General features: G+C 44.2%; 1 protein-coding gene across 4 annotated transcripts in view; it reads right to left on the bottom strand.

Annotated features, from left to right (window-relative positions):
• The window catches only part of EPRS1 (glutamyl-prolyl-tRNA synthetase 1), a 470,400-nt gene extending 454,414 nt beyond the window's left edge, over window positions 1-15,986 (bottom strand). For 3 of the 4 annotated variants that reach the window (XM_086927918.1, XM_086927917.1, XM_086927914.1), the window contains exons 1-2: window positions 15,799-15,986; window positions 4,460-4,544 (exon numbers count right to left, since the gene is read on the bottom strand). In XM_086927918.1, coding sequence (XP_086784044.1) covers window positions 4,460-4,544; window positions 15,799-15,841 — 128 coding nt within the window. In that variant the 5' untranslated portion in view covers window positions 15,842-15,986. The remainder of the gene's footprint in view (window positions 1-4,459; window positions 4,545-15,798) is intronic. The other variant, XM_086927915.1, reaches the window with a different exon arrangement.
• Between the last annotated feature and the right edge of the window lie 8,231 nt (window positions 15,987-24,217).

The following is a 24,217-nucleotide window of genomic DNA, read 5'->3' on the forward strand; positions in this document are numbered from 1 at the left end:
CGGAATGTCAGATTTGTAGTTTTGTTTTACATACTTGTGTTTTTGCATACTTGTGCACAACCTGGTGGGCGTATTAATACCTTTTTCGCACACAGACGCATTATAGTAATTAGAAACACACAGGCAGGTGCCACTTTGTAATGAATACCAACACATCCTTAACCAGCGGCCATCTTGGGTGAAGAAGATACAATGTAGCTACTCCACACCATGAGCATGCCAACGTGCTTGGTTTTAGCTTGTCTGAACGCAATCTCCGACATGCGACTGAGCAAGCCCCAGGTAAGATGCGAGTAAACTGGCGTGTGAGCAGACAATCTGAACGGATTCCCATGTGTGCTATTACTTTTATCTCAGTCCTCCAGACTGTTTGCTTGCTCTCATTTTTAGAATTCATGTATGAATGCGAGAAATTGCATTTACGTTTAAACTCATCAACCTGGCGAGCCTTCATACACCACCACTACTCAAAGGTTATGTGTTATCCTGCAAAAAGACCAAGTGGGAATTGTAGACCCCATATTTTAAATCAGTCACTCGCAACCTTTTTTTTTTTTTTTTTTTAAAAGAGTTTTAGTTACAAACGGCCTAGGTCCAGTATGAAAATAATCACACTCTGCACAGCTCTGATTTTTTCAAGATTATTGGTGTTATTTGTATCGCACGCCGACCTCGACTACATACAGAACAAAACCCCCTTATTTCTCTTCACACTTCACAGACTCAAAAGAGAGCTGCAGGCCCATTTTCCTACATTTCCAGCAGAACCACCTACGTTACAGACGCTGCATACACTATTCCTTACGCCTACACACCACAAACTCATCCGTAAACTATATCAAAGTGCCCTAGCAGAAGCCTGGAGAAATGGAACACATACCTATCTCCCCAGCTTTCACAAGCGGACTGGGAATATTTCTGCCAGCTGACGGGTGCCTTGACCTCCAACGGGAACCTGAGTATCATTCATTTTAAATACCTGCATTAGGCCGATCACACACCTCAGAGATTATTTCAATATGGACTGCGAGATGCCGCCATATGTAAAAGATGCCGAGGCACCGGAGCTGATTTTTGGCACTTGGCCTTGGCATGCCCTGCGGTTGCAGAGTTTTGGGTTGAGGTAACGAGTAAATTATCCAGTATGGTTGATGTGATCGTGCAATGCACCCCGCACATTTGTCTTCTGGGCTTGGTGCCGTTTCTAAAGGGAGTGGTGGGCAAGTCTGTGAAAGTGGCTCTGCTCCTTGCAAAACGAAGAGGGGCGCTTTCCTGGGACAGTACAGTAAAACCACAAAGCTCCCTCTGGCTCAAAGACCTAACTTATTGCCGTGACAATCTGGTTCTCTATGCAGAAGACCTGCCATCTACATCTAGACCCCGTGACATATGGGAACCGTTATTACAATATTTGAGATCTGTGGAACATTGCGAGACCAATGGAACACCGAAGTAATGCAATTTGATTGTCCTTATATTTATTGTGTGATGCATTTTGTGATATAATATCCATATATTCACCACTGTCATGTATATGTGATCAATGTTGCAACCTTTTTTTAACTGCACTATATAATGCTATTCCAACATACTGTATACTGTTTGAGAAAATCCAATATTTTTTTTTTATTTAAGTATATTGGTGTTATTGCTTACCCAGCGTGATCCACATATTGTCAGCTACTATTTTGTATTTTCTAGTGAGTGACCAATTCCCAATGTCTTTTGTATTTAGAAGGTAGGGCCACTGGACTTGTGCAATTGTGCTGTCGCTGCATTTTTTCAAATAATTATAGATTTGCTGCATTTGCCAAATAATCCATCATCTACTACATAATCTGTAGATTAACAAAACAAAAATTTGCGTCTAGCTAAAAACAGTTCAAAGGTTACTAAAAACGCAGTGGTATATGTTGCAGAGTAGTGGAAGGGCCTTTGTAAAGCTTGACTGAACATCATTCTGCTGCTTATTGCCTATTTTTGGGGTGTTAAACTGGTAGTAATGAGATGCAACCAATGCACATACAGTGTTAACAAGAGTATAAAAAAAAGATAAAATAATTACGTAATACTATCACAAAATGTGCCATATTACCTTGTATAACTTGCCTTTTCTTGTCGCATAATTTACTTAACCCTGAAGTTTAATTTTGCCCTCCCCTGCCACATAATTCCAGTTGCCCTGCTAGTAAGGATATTGCTCCTAGCCTATGGAATGATTCCCAGACTAATACAAGGAGCCATTGTATGAAATACTCCCAGAGGAGAGTGGAGTTTGTCAGGCTGGATGTATATTGTAAAAGAATGCTCATATAACACAAGCACAAAGGTTGACGCATTTATTGTACAATAAAGGGTGTCCATACTGGTTTGCTGTCTGTAGAAGACCCGAAATGCCGACTGAGTATTAACAGACACACACAGGTCGATAGAAATACTTGACGTACTATGTTGGTTAATGAACTGAATGTGATAGGAGACTCCAATCAGGAAGACTGGCGCACACTTTACTTAAAACAAAAAATGTTTCTCAAATCAACTTGCACTAAGAACATTGGAATGTAGTAATTGAACCCTAAGATAAAGTTGTGAAGAAACATTTTTGTTTTAAGTCAAGTGTGCGCAAGTCTTCGTGATTGGAGTCTCCTATCACATTCAGTTCAGTAACGCAAGAGCACTGACCGACACGGTGCAACAGACTTTGCAGCACAACAGGAACTCTGTACAAAGTCAAAGTCTGTTAATCATATCAATTGTAAAATCCGAGTGCACAGGGATACCAAATCACTATGTTGGTTAAACCATTGGATTGTTTTACCTACCTAGCTGAAGCACATATTTATGTCATGTAGCCAGGTGGAAAAAATGTGACAGGTAAAACATTTTTTTTTAGTAGAAGTACATATGTTCAGACACGTTCACTTTTTGCACTTTCATGCGCTCAGAAAAGCAACCTCTTGCAATATTGCTTATATACTGAAGTGAACTATTATAAAACACTATATCTTCGTTCATTGGAATACATTCCCCTAGTATCAAAGTAAGGAGAGATGATCCGACAGAGCCACAAGTGATTTTGTGTACTGCCTGGAGATCACGCAGGGCCACAGTGACTGAAACTCATCTGTCTGACAAGTCAATGTCTTGTAGTTTACTGTTGCAACACAGTGCTATTCGAAAGTTGATACAATCACGGTGTAAAAATAAAAATAAGAAAAAGCTGCAGCATAAAACGAAAGAAGAAATAAGACGGAACAGCTTTAGACAAGTTGCAAGTTAACAAAAAATTGAGAGATGATTCACCACTTTGTGACTGGTGCTGTAATTAAATGAGACTACACTCACACCTTGTTGTCTTGCACTGAACTAATCAGTGGACTTTTTTTCCTAAAAATGCTGGAAGCTTTCCAACTGAATTAGGCTATGGCATTATCTTCTGCCACTGAGCAGCACCTCTTGCTTGCTTTCTTATACACATACACTTTCACCAAATGAAACAAAACCATACAGTGCGTTGAACGAAAGCAACATAAAAATATTGGGCTCCGTGTGTGGTTCACTTATGAATGCACATAAAGCCAATACAAAAGATGCGTAACTATTTCTGACTGTGCACAAACAGTTCTGAAAAAAAGGAAACTGTCAACGTGCACAGCGTGTCATGTAACTGATCCAAGACATACTTACTTAACCAAAAGGTAATGCGTACAAACCATTAGCCCGCACATTACCTGGCCTCCGACAATTCACCCACACACATGACACTAATAATTTGAATACACGTAAAAGGTTCCTTTGTGTGACACCAGCCATTGTTTTAAGCAAGTATTGAACATTAAGCCAGTTCACGTTCTTCAGTAGGGCATCACACACAATATAAGATAACTTACATTTACAACAAAAACAAAAGGAATGATGGGAACAATAAAATCAATGTCAACTAAAAGAACCAAGGAAATAAGTATACTGATAATCAAAAAGTATTTTAAGAAAAGTAAGTTTAAATAGATGTTTTAAACACTTTTGGAATAATCTAAAGATATGGGTAAAGTATAATTGAGAGGTGAACAGTATTCCAGTATCGAAAGCATCACAAGAAAACACATGAAGAAAGGAATCGGATTTAAATAAAATAAAAACTCAGTCATTCCAGTGTCGAAATTCATTACAGAGGTGCTTGATGCGAGACTGCATCTGAACAAAATTCGATGGAATGCACCAACGGCAAACAAAAAACGTAAGAGGTTAGCTGTAGCTCCAATTTTCAAAGGGTCTCCTCATCCTCAGCAGATAATACCAGGACGGTTACGGGTGTGTCCTACTATGAACAACATCTTTGCCTATGCAATTAGCTCTTCAAGATCAGCGTCTCTCCGAGATGTATTCATGGTGTAGACTCAGAACTCCAGAGAAGATCAGACTGTTGCAAAATAGAAGCTCCCATTAAAAGGACACTTACTCTGGCACCCGAAGAATATTCTCTTTGCCTTCTTCAACGGAAAGCTTGACATTGTCTTTAACATGCTCTGCTGTCAACAAGGCTCCTACAAGAAAAAATATATGTCTAAGTGGGAATATTAATTGAGAGAAATTAATAAAAGATTGCATAGTCTATTGTTGTTTACTGTAACAATAAAAAGTAATGAAAAAAAAAAGATTACATTGTCTGCATGCTTTACACAAGGCCACATATATTGAAATGGACATATTCTGTTTAGGTGACTATCAGGATCACACGTTGGTACACCTTGCAACTCACCACAAACAGAACTTTGTAAGATCATCATTTAAAAAAAAAAATGGTATAAAGAAAATGGTCCCTAAGACGCTGTGGTGAAGGCGCATACACTACGTGAATTGGTGATGTTATGCCTGCAGTAAACCGTTCGAGCATGCGTTCTCTATATGCCAGATATTAATCTTCTCGACCTGTCTGAAACTAAGTTGAGTAGCGCGTTGTGATAACGGGGTGGCTTACCGGTTCAAAACAACAAGAGCTTTTCGCGTGGAATGACTGCCGCGTTGCCTGCTTTGTATGGAACGTCCTCGCGTTTGTGCGTTTTGGGCACGAGGATTAGGGGTCTTTTTAGTAGCCAACCGGTTATCACAACGCGCTACTCAACTTAGTTTCAGACAGGTCGAGAAGATTAATATCTGGCAAATGCTCGAACGGTTAACTGAAGGCATAACATCACCAATTCACGCAGTGTATGCGCCTTCACCACAGCGTCTTCACATATGATCGACCCGCAGTTGATTATTGTTTCACTTTGGCACAGCGTTAATATTGAAACAACACCGTATTCAGGTATATACAACACGGGACCACAGAGCACAGTAACATAACTCTGTCATCTCACTTTTCATTTATGTACGTCAACAGACTATGTCACAGCTGAATTAATATGGTGCAGGTTGTATTTATATCAGAGAATCCCTACAGCATATTTATACAAAGCATGTATTATTTGCAGATACTCCCCTGATTAAGGCGTGTAATGCCGAAATGCATTGAGAGATCAACGGATTCAGTTTAAACATGATGCATTATGGGAAATGAAGTTCTACATTGTATGGAGAAACTCATGTAATACAATGAATTGGAGAAATAAAGTCAAAAACATATAAGTAATAGAAACCAAAGAACCACATGAAGAGCATTTTCTTTATTCAACATTAGCTGAGGAGTCAGCATATATCTTGTGCCCAGGGAGAGACACTGCAGTGGCAAGAGTGCAACTCATACTTCCGGTAGATCCCCATTAGAACATGCCAGCGCGTTTCGACCTGATGTGGTGTAGGGGTATGTAAGAACTAATTTTATGAGGTCATCATCAGGGCTAAGGGAACACTTGTTCATTCAGAGCTAAACGTATAGGTCCATACTTCGAGAAGCCGGCCCTCTCATAGCCATCTCGATATCCACATTATACGAGGAAAGTGTTTATTTGCCCTGTTAGTGCTTTGAAAGTGTACCCGAACCTTCTTTAATTAAAGGCCCTCTGAAGATCGCAAAACTAGGTCTCTCAAACTAAAATGTGAATTGCAGCCAAACATGGGTGATACTCCTATATGGTCCTCGAAACGCAGGCCCCAAGTCTTGTGCTCACCACAGAAAAAACAGAATGGCATTAATCCTGTATAATGAAGCCACCATTGTGTGCTGCATGCAAAGTGACTTCATGACAGCCATCAACCATACTAAACATTGGTACTCTGCGTACACTACAAAGTAAGCACTACAACTACAACATGCAAAGTGAGTGATCTCTGATTTACAGAGTGTACAAGAAAACATCATAAGAGGGTACAGGTAAAAAGGCCTGGGAACTATGTATTGGCTGCAATAAACATCAGTTCCCCCATAGCCTCATGAGGTAATACAATGATGCTGCACTACAATTTGTTGAACACTCTGGCTGTGCCCAAATCCACAAAACATAAAAGGCAACAAAAACATTGAGTTCTCAGCAGCAGTTCTAGGACCAATCAAAGTATAAAACAAAGACAATGTAATTGCTATATTACATGATGGTCAAGCTTCCTCTTCTATTAAAGTAAAAATGTGTGTGAGCGCTCTCTTCCATGTCTGTGTAGAATCTGAAATCAATTTGCCCTTGTGCAGAATTTAGCATGTTTTGAAATCAACACAAGATTAACTACACTAACTAAAAAACAAAAACACATTTTTTCTGTATTTTTTTCATAAAGGCAAACGCCAGGTGCAAATTTTCCTGCAGATAAAAAGGTAAAGTCAATTACCACTAGTATCTATGTAACTCTTCAAAATGCATTTTAAAGAAGACATACATTACAGGTTATGATTAAAACACTTCCTTGAACTAAACCATCCAAGAAGGATATTTTTATTGTAGCAGGTTGTGAGCATTATGATATGAGGGGGATCTGTTAGAGATTAGATTATAGACATCAGGATACTATGTAACATGATCTGTATGAGCACATTGTACAATTATATTTTCAAATTACACATAACTGTAATTTCAGGCACATGTCAATGAAGCGATTGCCCAGAATCCCATGTTTATTTTTTAATTTCCAAAATGAGTTGTTCAGTCACCAGCAGGGGAGGGGTTAAACAAAGTAGCATGTTACCCATGTAGGTAAGCACTTAAGCCCCCAACATAGGGATAATAAACGCTATCAAAATATTGCAGTACAATAACATTTTAAAAAGAGGCATATTCAGGCCAAGAAAATAAGAGTTGACTCTGTAAGCAAAAACACAGAAAGGAACAAGTGGCGACACAAAACAGGGCAAGAAAGGGGTGGGAGCATATTTTTAGCATTTAGTCATCTGTGCTGGCAAGTTAACTTAAACGGGGAGGAACAGGTGTTCTGTTCATTTAAAAAGTGAATGAGTAATAAAGACGCCTTTAAATCTTGTTTTTGTCTTGACATATTTTCTGTCAGTTCAAGGACAGAGGTAAAATGTCAGTTTGTCGTTTTACTAAATGTTGCTAATCGGTTCCTGGAAAATGTTTTTTTACTTTTCTATTATTATAGTTAGTGCTTTTTGTCAAGTGAGTCATCCGACAATAATTGTGAAACAAAAGGCTGAAAAATGTCAGTTTTTTTTTTCTAACAATACAGCTTGTAAATAAGTAGTACAATTATTTTAAAACACATCCGGAATTATGAAATAACTTTTTTTGGTAATTCAGATGTCTGATGCAAGCAAAGATTCACATAGGAGCAAAACAAATCAGAACACTTTACTTTGTGATGTGCAAATGACAAATGTTTGCAGACAGGCCCCGACTGGCCGTTGCGGACACCGGGCAATCCCCCGGTGCGCCACAAGGGTGGGGGCCGGTTTTGGGCCCTGGCGGCCGTTTTTGTTACAGGGCTGTTTCTGCAGCATAGCTGCAATATCGGCCCTGTAACAAAATCGGACGAAAACCGGCCCGACAAAGAGCTCTGCCGCACCCCCAGGGGGCCGGCCGAGCACTTTGCCAGGGCCGGTTTTGGTTCTCAGTCCAGTCCTGTTTGCAGAACCTCAATTTCCAGACATTGTACACTATATAGTTTTAAAACCACGTCAGTAGGAGATTCTGGGCATTTTAATGTAAAATATGCCGATTGCAAATGACAGTGTGCTGGTACTTCATGCTTTAGTTATGCATTTATTAAAAGTGACAGTTTTTAAATAAGAGTTGAGAAACATTCCTGCCCCTGCATTGATGACAATACGGTTAATGAACGGAGACAAGTCAGCAGTCATGGATATCCTATATGTGGCTAGATTTGTATTACATAAGGGACAAAAGTTTAGGCTATTAAACCAAACAAGAGCTTTCTGTACAACAGACATGCTGAACTTGCATATTTGAAGGTGCTCTCATATGTGATAAAGAAAATGGCGTCTCAGTGACTTAAATTACTTGCCCAGGATCACATAATTTGAAACCAGTTTATGGGTCAAGAGCATTATAATTAGGGCTCCCGGTTTTCCGTTTAAACGGATTTTTACATATAAATACAGACAGAAAAGAATGTTTCCTTTGTCTGTATTTATATGTAAAAACGGCAAAATACTAGAAAATGTTGCCGAGCTGCCCTGCTCCAATCCAGAGTTATCTCGCCACCCTCCCCCCCTCTCCACCCCCTTGCTGCTGCTGGAAATTCCTTCCTGGGCGCACACAGCCGCGCCTGAGTACTTCACAGGTCTTTTGAAGACCATTTACTTGTTAACGAGGCTTGATTGTTCTTTCTGCTGTCACCTGTTGCGCAAGCAGGGTGGCTGCGTAAGCAGATGAGTGGCTCTGAAGTTTGACGAATCATTTATTATGTATCCAGAATAAACCCTGCTGCTGTAATCCAAGGACGTTACGGCAAGAGTATGTGTAAACTGTATTTGGTGATTACGTTTGAGGGTACAGGAAGAGTGGGAGTTAGACAAGTGCTCCCTTACAAACTGCCTTGACATGGGTGCCGTATTCTGAGTCACAATTAATCAGCAGATACTCACCCGCTGGGAGCATTGCCTCCCAAAAAGTGTATCTCTGCCTCCTCTTGTTAACGTATACACATTTAGCTTTTAGCCTTTCTTCAAATATTATGCTTCTTGCTTTCTTCTTTTTTTATTTATTTATTTTTTGGGTCGTCCATGCACAATTTCCTTTTTCTTGACATGTAAAGTAGAGCTTTTGTTACTCTATTTCTCTGGTACTACAGGGATACAGCAGAATTCACTGACTGTGTCTACTGCCATCTTGAGCCATCTTGAGACAGGCTCCAGCACCCCCCACCCTCTCCCCCTCCCCCGCCCGCTGTCCGTACTACTTCTGCGGAACTAATGATAATATGGATGATTAGTGCATTACACAAACTGAAATGCGAAGCAGTGGTTTTTATCTTACATTCAGAGCTTTAAATCAGGCAGTCTGCCGTCTGAAATGACGGACATATAGCTTCCAAAGTACGCAGTCATTTCTAAATAGATGTCAATTGTGAGGTTAAACTCGGTTGGGTAGGGAGGTCAGACCAGGAATATGGAGTAATTTCCTCAGATTTACAAAATGTGGTCTAGTGCATAGTCAGGGGAAAAGAGACATCAGCTTAGCCAATAGACGAAATCTTCCTAATAATGTAATGTGCAAAGCTAGAACCTTAATAGAGTCTTTTAATACAAAGCCATGGAACCTGCCCATGTCCAAGTCCTTTAAACCCCTACAGACTCTCCCCCCTCATCTGGCACTCAGGCACTTGCTTTGGTGTTATCGAAGATTAAAGTCCTTTGACTTTTAGGGACTTCCTGAAACCTATCTCTTGGCCCAAGATCCTTTTACCGCCTGTGGACAGTGCTGGGATATCGATCTGGTTCTTTGCTGTTAGTAGGATGGTCATTTTGAGGCCTCCTATGTACCATTGAGAAGATGCTGTACCAAGCAGAGTATCCCACATTTGAGTGTCTCACCAGTTTCTTTCAGCTCTATAAGCAGGTTCGGGATATAACTCCTAAAGAGACAGGTTCCCAGGTGACCCCATTTTGATGGTCTCCGACATTCTTCCTGGATAACTTAAAGTAGGGCAGATTGTGCCCCTTGCATCAAGGGTCTGATGAAGCCCACCCCTGCCATTGTCAACTCACCTTCACATAAGATACCTAGCCCCTCAGCTACTGGCTCAGCAGCAGACTGGCATTTTTAAGCTGTTTATATTTCCCACCTCTTCTGCATCTCGAACTTCAGGACCACACCCATGCAGACATTGCACGCATGTAAATCTGTATTTGTAAAGCGCAAACTACTCACCCTTACAGGTCTCAAGGCTCTGGGGGTCGTTGTGGAAATTAAGGCTGCACTGGGAATAGACATTCTACACATTATAAATAAACTATTCCAGCCACGGGTAGATGAGGAGTGATAGTTATCCCATGCCTCTCTCAGGCAGTTGTTGCAAAAGCAAGAAGAATGGGAGCAGGAAAAGAAGGCAGGAAGAAAGGAGGGAAAGCAGGATTTCAGTAAAGAAGAGAGAGAGAGGGATAAATTGGAGGGAGGAACAAAAATTTAGGAAGGAAGACAGACAGATAGAAATAAACAAAGAGAGAAAGATAGAAACAAAGAAAGAAAAGTATAGGTGAAGGAAAAATAAATGTGGAAAAATACTAGCTGTAGCGTCGTCTTTCGCTTGTGGCAAAAATAAATGTGGATAAATACAGAAAAAAATGCACAAAAAATAAATATGGATAAATACAGACCGAAATAGCAAAAAAATAAATACCATAAAACCGGGAGCCCTAATTATAATTCAGTTGAGTAAATTATTTAAGTCACTAGACCTGAAGGTACAGTAATATTTCTAGGATTTTGAGAGACCTGGGAAGAGTACAGACACATGAAATGCGAGTGAAACAGGAATGTCAAATGCAATTGCGGAGAGACCTTATTGCTAAAGTATGCTAGGAAGCATGATCTTGGAACAATGGATAACATTAACACGAGCAGGAATGTGCCTTTCCATGAATGGAAAGTAAGGAAATGTGAGTGACTGAGTGGAGGGTGCAGCTTTTTTGATCATGGGAGGTTGCTGGTGGTGACTCATACTATGTATAAGGGATAATTAATAGTATACAAGTTTGGAAAGGCTAGATTACATTCTTATCATGTTTCCCAGATACATGTGTGACCAGCTGCTTCAGTCTAGCTTTCTTCTTTGCAGCCTCATCCTGGGATCCGCCCCCTCTGCTTTGAACAACTCCTGGTGGCCGGCTGCACTGGGAAAACCCCCTACAACCATGGGCCACACTCGCAACCTCTGCATCATTCTGGACTCCTTGCTCATTATGAACCTCCAGACCAACGTGGTCTCCTCGTCATGTTTCAACACACTCGGCCTGCTTCGAAAAACCTTCAGATGGATCCAACCGAATCCAAGAAGACCGTCACCCACCCCCTCATCAGTAGCAGATTCTACTGTGTAACCGCACTCTACACCAGCATCCCCCAGAAATTCCTTCAAAAGTTCCGGAACTTGCAAAACACTGCATCCAAACTGGTCCTAAACATCCTCTCCTGCAGCTACATCACACAACACCTGCGTGAACTCCACTGGCTCCCAGTCGACAAAAGAATAACCTTCAAGATCCTCACCCACGCATACTAAGCCCTCCACAACGGCGGACCAGCATACTTGAACAACCGCCTCTCGTTCCACACACCCAACAGACCCCTCTGTTCCGCACAACTGTCACTGGTCACCGTCGCACAGGATCAGAACCAGAGGAAGAACCATCTACCTCGCCGCCAAGACCTGGAACACCATGCCCCTATGCCTCAGGGAATCCCCATTGCTATCCCAATTTAGGAAGGACCTCAAGACATGGCTCTTCGAATAAACCCAGCGCCCAGACGGATCTGCAGCCCCCCCCCACTATCGCCCTCAGACCCTCACGGGTGAGTAGCCACACTTTGCAAGCCCTTGATTGATTGAGCCTGGGATGCGTCCTCCTAATAGTCTAATAACACAAACCCATATATGTAAGTGGGTGCGATCTATTGGGAACTACTTATCAAGCTTTTCTTTTTTTGTTTTTAATCACACTAGTCCCCCAATTTTTGTTAAAAAAAGGTTTCCTACACAGCTAAAATTGGTATTCCTAGTTGCCCATGAGTTGCATCAGGATAAAAAAAGTAGGAGGTGGTCCCTGCACTTTCAAGGAGACGGAGAGGCACACAGTCAAAGAAGAAAGCTACCTTCTCTCCAAGTGCTTGCTTCCCAAAAGAAATGTAAATGTGTGCAACTGAGTAGTCAGCATTTCTGAATACAGTCTAGGAGTTAATACATATTTTAACTAATGGACTTGGGAAACTTGGTACAGCTGGGAACCTATGTGTAAACGTAGCTAGGTACACGCACATGTTCGTTTTTGCCAAGGAGAGAAGAGAGACCAAGGTGAAATTATAGAAGAGAAGGTATGCATAAGGCTTTATCTAGGCCGGGTCCTACAGGTGCACCAGCAGTTCTAATAAAACAGGTGCTGAGACGAGTCCCTATGGAGCTCTTCATCTTTGCCCTCACCCTGGGTATAAGCCAGGGGCGGATTGGCCATTCGGGCATCGGCCGATGGGCAGGTATCTCCGTGCCCTCTGTGGCCCGTTTTTTTTTCTCCCCTTTCCCAGCCGCACAGTGAAGCTGCATTAATTTCTCTGTCTCCGTTATCTCTGTGGACTAGGAAAGGGGGAAAAAAACGGCCCACAGAGTGCACAGAGACAGAGAAATTAATGCAGCTTCACTGTGCCGTGATTATCCGCTGTGGCCTCTCCTTCCCCCCCTGCCCAGCAAAGCAATCAGGCTGAGGGTGGCTGGGGAGGGGGATTGTTTTCAAAAATCGGCCTCCCTGGGGGCCAGGTGTTGCTCAGGCCTTTGAGCCATTTTCACCTCGGCCCCTCTGGGCCCACGCAGCACATAAACAGTGTTAGGTTTTTTGTTTTTTTTTAAATTTAATGCGATTTTATATAGCGCGAACTTTACCAGAAGGTGTCAGAGCGCTTTACATAAAAAATCAGTTGTGAAACATAAGGACTTAGGATTACATGCGTTACATAAAAGATACAAGCAGAAAAAATTGCAAATGTACAAGATGTAGTCACACAAGGAAGAGATACAAACAGAAAGAAAAACTGCATGTACAGGAGTAAAGTCACTCAAGGAAGACAAATAAATGGATATACTCTAAGAGTCACATAGGAATGGTAGATATTACAAAGGTCTACTTCATATACTAGTGATTAGAGTTCTCTATATACATATATATATACACACATAGCAGATTTTCTCAGGCAGAGTTCCATTAAGTGGGGTTGGAGGGGGGATGCAGTCACAGCACCAAGTGAGGGTGGGATGGATACAAGGGTATGGAGAAAAGGCAAAACAGAAAAGGGAAGAAACATTTGAGGATCGTCAAGGGGGAAACAAGGGGGAAACGAGGGAGAAGGGTACAAGACGAGGGAATGGACAAGATCGCGGGTCGGGGTCCAGAGAAAAACGGCAGAGGGAATAGTGGGCGAGGAAGAATGGGTCTCGCTGTGGGGGCCAGGTGATCTTTGCAACTTGCACCATCTTCACCTCAGCCTCCCCCTGCTACCATGGATGACCCAGCAGCCGTGTTTTGTGCTCCCCTGCCAGGACATTGCCCTGTGGCCTGGAGGGCTGGGGAGGGATGATTAATTTACTAATTGCAGGGGCCTCACTAATGTTCATGTGCTCCTGAGCTGAAGGTCTGGGGAGGGCTGAGTAGGTTAGTATTAGCAGGGGCTTCGCTGCTTATTAGGTGCTCCTTCCCTGAAGGGCTCGAATAATTTTGTGACAGAAAGGGGCCTTGCTGTTTTTTTAGTTGCTCAGCATGGCGCCATTGTCACCTTTCCCCGTGTGTCCTGTGCAAGAACAGTATCCTCTCACTTTAATTCATTTCTGTGCCAAACATCTTAAGGATTTTGGGGGCCCTGGGCCAAACATGTTTTTGGGCCCTGTTCGGAACAGATTTGAATTTATAATCCAATTTCTGATCTTTGATGCCCTCTTTCAGCTGGTCACTGGACAGTGCACTACCATACTTGTCCAAATCCCTAATGTATTTACATCTAATATTCAAGGACATTGACATGTGTAACCAAATGGTGTTTCATGAAAGGGCACGCCCCTTGAATGTGGGCCACTTTTTCCGTCAGTGCCCGGGCCAAATTGTGATCCCAATCCGACCCTGGTATATGCACCAATTTTCACTCAGAGGCACTACCAGCCTTTAATGTAACCCTGGAGGGACTCTCTTGTTATGTATGCTGCAACGAAGGAGCTAAATCAGAAGATACGATCACCTGCTAGTGATCGGCTAGTGGTCTGAAAGTGCACACCCAGGAGATCCGCATCGGGGCAGGAGGGGCGAATGGCAGATCGCAGGCTCTAATTTTAACAGGTCTGCAGTGATAAAACTGCTGACAAGTATTCTCCTACACATTTATTCAAGCACATAAATAAAAGTGTTTTAAAATAGTTTTATTTAACGTTTCTAATGGAGTGGTATAGATATTTCACAGCATCATAATTACAGTACTGGAGCATTTTCAGTATTATTTTTTAGTTCAATTCTTTTTATTGACTGTTAAGCAACATAGGCCAAACAGTACATATGCATAGAAGTGCAGTGGTAAAGTAAATAAATAAATGAATGAATTAAAAGATCGAGCGTGTAGTAGGGATACAGATGGGGGGAGAAAAGTCACTGTAGGATTTGGATCATAGCAGGTCTATTGACCTTTGGAGATTACCCACAACAGTCGACTACTATAAATTGTGCATATCATTAGATTCATGTTGTATTAGGTTGTAGCAACAGCACATCGCAATAATCATGAATACATATTGACAACGTTAAGGTACTCACTGTCAACATATTAACTACGATGAGGCGGTAATTGGAGCACCAATAACGGAGGTGATGTGTAGGTTCTAAATTGGATACAAGTTAGCATTTAAAAAAAAGTACAAGGGCCATGTGTGCGGGGAGAGGATATCGGGAGAGGATGTGTTATAATGTAAATTGGCTGTGAAAGAGAATGTCTTTAAGAGAGTATATCACTCTCCTGACTTAATAGTTTAGGGTGGCTTGTAGCTAAGAAGTTTGGTATCCAATGAGTCCCAAATTGGTCTATGAGGAGCGTTATCAGCACCTCTAAGGAAGGTGATCCACTCTTGCCACATTCGGAAGCAAATCGCCTTGAAGTTATTCGAATTATGTAGTATCAATATGCATGTAACTACAAAGTCGCTGTTACTCATTATATTCTGCAGCTAACAACCATTGCTAAAGTAGATAATCTGGGCTTGTTTTAAATGCATTCCAGATGTACTATTAGATATCTGCATAAAATAACAGAAAAAGGCAGCTTAACACCAGTCATGTTGCAGAGATTTTTAATCTTACATGTTTGTGCTACGCCCTTTATTACATAGGTTACACCCCTTTGAGAGACCTCCCTCCCTCAGTTTTTTTCAACCCACTTAAAAGTCCTGGGTATATACATGCCTGCACGTGGCAGCGTGTAAAGATAGATGACCACAAACGTGCCTGACGTTACATCCTGTATAGAGTGGGAGCGAGAGCATCCCACAGGCTGACCAGCAATGCCCTGGACCAGCCCGGCGTCCATCTGTCTGCGCGCGAGCATCAGACAGTGACAGCGTGCTCTCAGCTGCTGCATGATGCAATGCCAGCTCAAGGCTGCACGCGGGGCGCAGACGCCTCGCTGCTGCCTCCCCCTGCCGGCTTCCTCTTACCCAGGGGCGGCTGCTGCGGGTTGATGGTCAGTGTGAGCGCCATTCTTTGCTCCAGGAGAAGTGCTCGGCTGCGGCTGCTCTCTCTTCTTCTTGGCTCCTGCGCCGGCTTCTTCTGCCACGGGTTTCCTCCAGTGCTGCGTGCAGCCGACTCACTTCCGAGTGCCGCGGCCACTTAGAATGAACTCCCCTCGCCGGGCACAACGTCACTTCCGCTATGAAAACGAAAGCACGAGATCTAGGCGACAGACACGTACGAGAAGCAGCAATCTCTCCTCTAGCGTGAAGATCATATTAATATCCTCCTCCTAACCCTGCCCTTCCACCTACGGAATTGTCGCTTTCTCTTTTTTTTCTGTCTCAGTAAAAGCCGCATAAATGTTAACTGTGATAAACAAACAGAAGTAGGACCTCTAGCGTAGATTATGTAGATTCCTTTATTTAAGTTATTACATGATGTTAAGAGGAAAACCCCACCAGGAGCAGCTGCCCTGCTGCTCAGCCCGTACCCAACGGACACTCACAGACATCTCACATTCCATCCATCCAACATTCCACATCACACACATTCTAGCTGAGCAGCACGTAGATATAAGTCACAACATATCTCCCTTCTTTAGGGGGAACAAATGCATTGTGAAATATACCCACCCTTGTCGCCAAAAATGTTATAAACAAACAGAAGTAGGACCTCTAGCGTAGATTATGTAGATTCCTTTATTTAAGTTATTACAAGATGTTAAGAGGAAAACCCCACCAGGAGCAGCTGCCCTGCTGCTCAGCCCTTACCCAACTGACACTCACAGACATCTCACATTCCATCCATCCAACATTCCACATCACACACATTCTAGCTGAGCAGCAGGTAGACATAAGTTACAACATTGTTATTATTAATTACTTACTAGTGCTTTTATAATTTAGTATGTTGTAATCCATATTTTTGTGCTCTGTTTATTCTCATGCCGCATCACATGGTACTCTCGCGACCAAAGCATTACATGGAAAAAGTTACTCGAGGAACCCACACGTTATGAATACCGAGGTAGTGGCAGAATGGCAGAAAAGGGAGGAAGCCACATCCCTCGGTCTATATTTTTCGTTTTGCAGTGCATATGTACTAATGCATATTATACATTTCTATTTGAAGTGTGATTTTCTTGTTAAATTTGACCCTAGTAAGCGATTCTCAACGTTATAGTAAAATGTGACTGGGTTAGTAAGAGATCAATTGGTAAAATGCGCCAAAAGCACTAGGGTGCACTTTTGTCTAAGAATCCATTGTTTGCTTTGGCTAAAGCCATTATTGTTGAGGGGGTTGAGAATACTTCAACTTGGGTAAAAGAAAAGAAGAATCTTGAGGACAAGAAGGAAGCTCAAGGCGACGTGCATGCTTCACTGACAATCCTTGTCCACTTCTTCAAACTTGATCCATACCAGGCCACCAATATCTCTCCCTTACACAAGCTTTAGTGAGACTTCTGCCAAGATGCCCCTCATGAGCAAGAGTAACAATTTTGTCTCTTAAATCAGAAGGTAGAACAACTTTATTGTCAGCTCGCTGTCCATCCACTGAAGGAATGATCCATGACATTCTAAATGTACCCATAAAGAAGTTGATTACAACAGTGATCTAGTTAGGGTAGTCAGAGTTGATGAGTTTCCTGCACCTGTGCTTGAGAGGGCCTGACCATAATCTACCATCCTTTACAAGATATCTCCAGATGCTCATGCAGCTGTGAACTTTCTTTGTGAGATGCCTGGAAAGAAGAGTTATAGGAAGCTGTCTCTGTATATACTATACCAAAGTGATGTATAGTGTACACAGAGTCCAGTGGAACGCCAAAGGTAGGCAGAGGTAAAGTTAGATAGCACCTCACTCTCTATTTGTGGTAGTGTGGTCGAGCAATAAGGCAGTATCGGAGGACAGTGTCAAGCATTTGTTGTACACACTCAGTCAGCAAATGAATTCACACATTCAAAGACTGAACTTCAGACCAATTGTTTTTGTGAAAAAATATTCTTTTAGTTATTTTATTTTCTAGAACCAAGCAAGCACTGGCAAAGGTAAGTGATACGTACTTTGTAGTAAATATGCAGTTTGGATTTGTAATAGTAAATGCACCTTGTTTTGACTTACAGTATGGTTTCAGAGAAATGCAATCCTTTGTAAATACTGTAAATATTATTGAATGGGCATTTCAGTAAAATTCCCGGTAAGTTACTTTTGAGATTACTTTTCTGACTCCGAGCAGTATACCTGGATACTACTCTGGGACATTTCCTGCAAGCAGGTAAGTAAAATCTTTTTTGTTAGTTAGTGCAATATTAAAGAATTTCTTTAGGTTTTCAAACTCCACACTTAAAAACGTTTCCTAGAAAAACAGTCAATGTTATTCTATGGAGGAAAATAGTGTTGTTGGTTTCAAGGTAAGTATTTGGTAGTGGAGTTGAGGTTCTGGGGGTTGACTCAGGGATCCCCCAGGGTCAAGGATGCACTCTTGTTACACCTTGAGCGGCACTAGGGCAGCCGGGTGCACAGTGCTGAGGCCCAATGTTATCAAAAGGGGGATAGGTGGCCTCGGGTCTGTGGCTGTTGACGAGCAGGCCATGTGGGTGTGGGAGCAAAGCTCCTGGACTTTAGCTCTGGGTAAATGGGGAAACAAAGTAGCACCAAAGGTGCACCCTCAGCTGCACTAGAGCGGCCGGGTGCAGGGTGCTGTTTCGACGTCGGGCGCCCTGTTGTTTTCAATGGGGGACCTCCGGTTTGCAATGGCACAGTAGGCATGGGGACGAAGGTCTTCTGGGTGCGACCACCACTTCGAGAGGTAAGTTGGGAAGTTAGGGTTTGGTTAGGCGCCGTCGGTTTGGGCACCCAAGCCGTGGGGCGTCAGTTGCACGGGTGCCTTTTGGGGTCGGATCTTCTTACCAGCTCATGGTCGCGGTTGGGAAGACCTTCAGCATTTAGGCTGCAGGCGTCAGCTGGAGGCTTGAGGCAGGTCAGGGGTCTCCGGATCTCGAGTCAGGATCGTCTGGAAGACCTCCTCATGGTGTTTGCACACTCAAGCTCGGGCCGTGGAACGCATGTGCAGAGTGGTGCAGATTCACAGTTTCCGGCCAAAGCCAGAGGTTTCAGATGAAAAAATCCAGTGTTCACGAGAGACAAAGTCTTTGTCGATGAAGGCAGGCAGGATCTCTGGGGTTTTCTAGTTTGCTGGTTGCAGGACACACCAGGATTTCGTAGGATCAGGTTTGTGGTGGAGACAGGCCGGTAGGGCTGGGGCCAAGTCAGTGGGCGCCTTCCTCTTGTTAGCTGCTGCACGCCTGTTCGGTCCTTCTTCTTCTTGTAGTTTCATCTTGCCTGAGGAAACAAGGTTCATGGGTGCCCCTGAATACTAGATTTAGGGGTGTTACAGGTAGGTAAAAGGCAGGGACTAATGGGTCCCTTCCCTGGGGTGGGTACACCCGCAATTATGCCACCCTTCAGTGGGAGGGGGGCTTGAGCCTGCCCCGGTTGGCTGAGTCTCCCCAACTAGAAGATGGCTTGGACAGAGAGTTGTGCTTCACCTCGCCTCCCCCACCTGAAGGGTGAAGTTGGCAGAGGTGGGCACACCTCTCTTCCTCACTTGTTTTTCCCGCCCAAAGTGGGGGTCAGAACCAGTGGGGACCAGTTGCTGAGAGCAGCAAGTGGCCTGGGGCGGCTCACAAAGGCGGCAAGCCTTTTATGCTTCCCCTTTGTGAACCCTGCCCATCCTGAGGGAGGAGGCTTGTAACCACGTCCCAGGATGTGAATTTTTTCAGGCCGCAGAGAGCAGCAGGTTCTCGATCCAGGGGTCCAGAAACATGTCTGGTGTTGGCAGCTGAAAGCAGCCACTCAGCCTGGACACTAGTGTTAGAATAGTTTTCAGGGGTCATCTGTAAGATGCCCTTTGTGTGCATTTTTCATAAAATCCCACACTGGCATCAGTGTGGGTTTAATGTGCTGAGAAGTTTGATATCAAACTTCTCAGTTTTCAGTGTAGACATTATGGTGCTGTGGAGTTCGTAATGACTAACTCCCAGCACCATATAATCTTAATGGCAGCAATGCATTTCCAGTGTCTAAGCATGGACTTAGACACTGTAGGGGTACAGGGCTCATGCACCTGTACCCTCACCACTTGTATAGTGCACCCAGCTAGAGGGGTGACTGACCTATGCTAGGGCAGTGGGATGAGGGCAGTGGGTTGTAGGCATGGCACACAGATGTGTGCCATGTCGACTCTTCACTTTGTTCTGCACCAAAATACACAGCCACCAAAGGCAGTGTGTGAGTGTAATGGTACAGGACCTCTAAGGGTGGCACAATAAGTGCTGCAGCCCTTAGAGGCCTTCCCTGGTCACAGTGCCCTGGGTACCTGTGGTAACAATTATCAGTGGTTGACCTGTGGCTAGAGATGCCAATTGGGTTTAGGCTTCAATGCAGTTTTAGCGAAATAACATGGGGCCTGGGTACCTGATTTAGCAGGAGCCTAGGGCACACTCAGTCAAAGCTCATCAGCAATTCAGCAAAAAGTGTGGGCAACCATGCAGAAAGAGGGCACTTTCTCACACAACCCCCCCCCAGCCCCCCCCAACGAAAGAGGATGAGACTAACCTTTCAATAGAGAGTCTTCATTTTCTAAGTGGAAGAACCTGGAAAGTCCATCTGCATTGGCATGGGCAGTCCCAGAGCCTGTGTTCCACTACAAAGTCCATCCCCTGTAGGGAGATGGACCACCTTAACAGTTTAAGATTTTCACCTTTCATTTGCATTAGCCATCTGAGAGGTCTGTGATCAGTTTGAACTAGGAAGTGAGTATCAAGCAAGTATGGTCTCAGCTTCTTCAGGGACCAAACCACAGCAAAGGCCTCCATCTCAATGGCACGCCAATGCTGCTCCCTGGGGAGAAGGCTTCTGCTTATAAAAGCAACAGGTTCGTTTTGGCCTTCATCAGTGGTCTGGGATAGGACTGCTCCTATCCCTAGCTCAGAGGCATCAGTCTGCACAATGAACTGATTGGCATCGTCTGGAGCTTCTTTCAGGGTGTCAAAAGCCTTTTAACAACTAACTGTCCAGTTTACCTTCTTGGGCATCTTCATGGAGGTGAGTTCTGTGGGGGGAGCCACAATGATCCCATATCAATTCACAAACCTCCTGTAGTACCCAGTCAAGCCAAGGGACACTCTGACTTGGGTCTGGGTTGTTGGAGCTGCCCATTCCAGGATGGCCTGGAGCTTGGGCTGTAAGGGTTGTACCTGGCCTCCACCAACAAGGTGGCCCAGGTACACCACAGGTCCCTACCCTATCTGGCATTCGGATGCCTTGATAGTTAGGCCTGCAGTTTGCAGGCATTTAAAACCTTCCCAATGTGGATCAAGTGATCCTGCCAAGTGGAGCTAAAGAGAGCAATATCATCTAGATATGCTGCACTAAAGGACTCCAATCCAGCAAGGACTTGATTCACCAACCTCTTGAAGGTGACAGGGGCATTCTTTATACCAAAGGGCATAACAGTAAACTGATAATGCCCATCAGGCGTGGAGAATGCTGTTTTTTTCTTTTGCTCCTGGGGACATGCCAACTTACCAGTACCCTGCAGTTAAGTCAAAGGTACTTAGAAATTTGGCTGCACCCAATTTGTCTATCAACTCATCTGTTCTTGGGATAGGGTGAGCATCTGTCATGGTGACAGAATTGAGCCCTCTATAGTCCACACAGAACTTCATTTCTCTCTTTCCACCCTGTGGATAAGGTTTGAGTACTAAAATCCATCTATGGATTGGCCCAGGGGTTCTCAGAGGGTTCAATAACCCCTAACTCCAGTATCTTGCTGACTACAGCTCTGATGCTTTCCTTGACTTGATCAGACTGTCAATAGATTTTGTTTTTGACAGGTGAACTGACACCAGTGACATCATAGGTGGACCAGTTTGTCTGACAAGGGGTCAAGGAAAAGAGCTTGGCATACTGCTGCAAGACTTGCTTGCAATCAGTCTGCTGTTGGGCAGAGAGAGTGTCTGAAAAGACAACTCCATCCATTGACCCATATTTTGGGCTGTATGAAAGGAGGTGAGGCAGAGATTCACTCTCTGTCTCCTGATCCTCATCAGTCACCATCAGCATGGTGATGTCAGCCCTGTCATGGTAGTGCTTAAGGCGGTTCACATGGATAACCCTTTTGGGTGTCCTGCTTGTGGCCAGGTCAACCAAGTAGGCAACCTCACTCTTTTTCTCTAGCATAGGGTAAGGGCCACTCCATCTGTCCTCACGTTCCCTTGGTGCCACTGTCTCCAAAACCCATACCATTTGACCAGGTTGAAATTCAACCAGTGCAGCTTATTGGCCACCACATTGCTTCTGAAGCTCCTGTCTGGCCTCAAGATTTGTGTATGCCTTTTCCATGTACTCAGCCATTCTGGACCTTAGGCCAAGCACAAGGTCCACAATATCTTGTTTGGGTTCTTGGAGAGGCTTCTCCCAAACCTCTTTTACAAGACAGAGTGGCCCCCTCACAGGATGGCCAAACAGAAGTTCAAAGGGAGAAAACTCTACTCCCTTCTGTGGCACCTCTATGTAAGCTAAAAGCAGGCATGGTAAGAGGACATCCCATCTCCTTTTGAGTTTTTCAGGGAGCCCCATAATCATTCCGTTCACTGTCTTGTTGCATCTCTCAACAAGGCCATTGGTTTGTGGGTGATAGGGTGCAGTAAACTTGCACTGCACTCCACACTCTTGCCACATGTGTTTTAGGTAGGCAGACATGAAGTTGGAACCTCTGTCTGGAACCAACTCCTTAGGAAACCCTACCCCAGTGAAGACACCAATGAGGGCCTTGGCCACTGCAGGAGCTGTAGTAGTCCTAAGGGGAATTGCCTCAGGGTACCTAGTGGCATGATCCACTACCATTAGAATGAATGTGTTTCCTGATGATGTGGGAGGTTCAAGGGACCCACTATGTCCACACCTACCCTTTCAGAGGTAACTCCCACCACACGTAGTGGCATCAGGGGGGCCTTTGAGAGGCCACCTGTCTTGCCACTGGCCTGACAGGTGACACAGGAGCTAACAAAACTCCTTTACTTTTTGGAGCATCTGGGGCCAGTAAAAGTGGCTAACTAGCCTTTCTCAAGTCTTGGTTTGGCCCAAATGTCCAGCTAGGGGGATGTCATGAGCTAAAGTTAGGAGAAACTTCCTGTACTCCTGAGGCCCTGCCACTCTCCTAGTGGCTCGAGGCTTGGGGTCTCTGACCTCAGTGTACAGTAGTCCCTCTTCCCAATAAACTCTGTGGGTACCGCTGACATCTCCCTTTTCCTGTGCAGCAGCTTGCTTCCTCGGGTTTTCAAGAGTTGGACAGTCCTGCTGTCCAAGGCACAGCTCTTCCCTAGAGGGTCCCCCTGGGCCCACAAGTTCAACCTGGTAAGGTTCAAGCTCCAAGGGCTTAGTTCTCTCTGGGGTGTCCAAGTCCTCTCCCTGAGGAGAGGGGTCCTGATCCTTTTGCTGTACAGAAGCTGGTTACCCAGTCTTCTTACATTTTCTCTGGGAAGGTTTGGCCATAATTTCAGGCTCCACCACTTCTTTTTCACCCTGTTTTCTGCTCTGTGCTCTTGTTTTACACACACAATTTCATGGATATCCAGCATTGCTGCATGGGTTTTTGGTTCAACCTCAGCCCATGCTGAGGTTTCCAGGTCATTGCCAAGCAGACATGCGGCTGGTAGCTTTGGAGAGACCACTACCTGTTTCAGGCCAGTAACCTCCCCCCACCACAGGCTAATGTCACCATAGCCATTGCATGGTTAGTGGTAACACTGCCATCATTGGTGACTGGGTAAGTTCTCCCAGTCAGGTATTGCTCAGGGGAAACCAGTGTGTTTCTCCCCATAGTGACACTGGCACCTGTATCCCTCAGAGCTTATATCCTAGTTCCATGAATCCATGGGTATTGTAAGTACTTTTTAAAGTTGGGTGGCCATCCTATATGACCCCGGTCTCTCTGAATCGCATATCGGCAGAGAGGCGTCATAATTGTCCTAGGTGTGGAACACAAGGAGCGGGTTTTCTCCATCTGGCGTGGGAATGCCCCCTGGTTCATGACTTCTGGAGGGAGGTGGTGGCCCACATTGCTCGAGCCACGAACATCAGAATTCTCCTAGATCCGCTCCACTGTCTCCTGGCGCTGGTGCCCAAGCCTAGAAAGAAGAAGCTGTCTTATAAGTTCTTGCAACTCTTGCTAGTTTTGGCGAGGAGGCGCGTAGCTATCACCTGGATGGGTCAAAGGGCGCCCGAGATGTCCCTATGGCTGATGGATGCTAGAGAATGGTCCCTGGCTGAGGAGACACAAATGCAGCGCACTCGTAGAGATGGGAAGCTACAGGATGATCTGCTTGCCTGGAGGATGCT

Source organism: Lissotriton vulgaris, chromosome 6 (genome assembly GCF_964263255.1).
Source record: "Lissotriton vulgaris chromosome 6, aLisVul1.2, whole genome shotgun sequence".
Taxonomy (NCBI): domain Eukaryota; kingdom Metazoa; phylum Chordata; class Amphibia; order Caudata; family Salamandridae; genus Lissotriton; species Lissotriton vulgaris.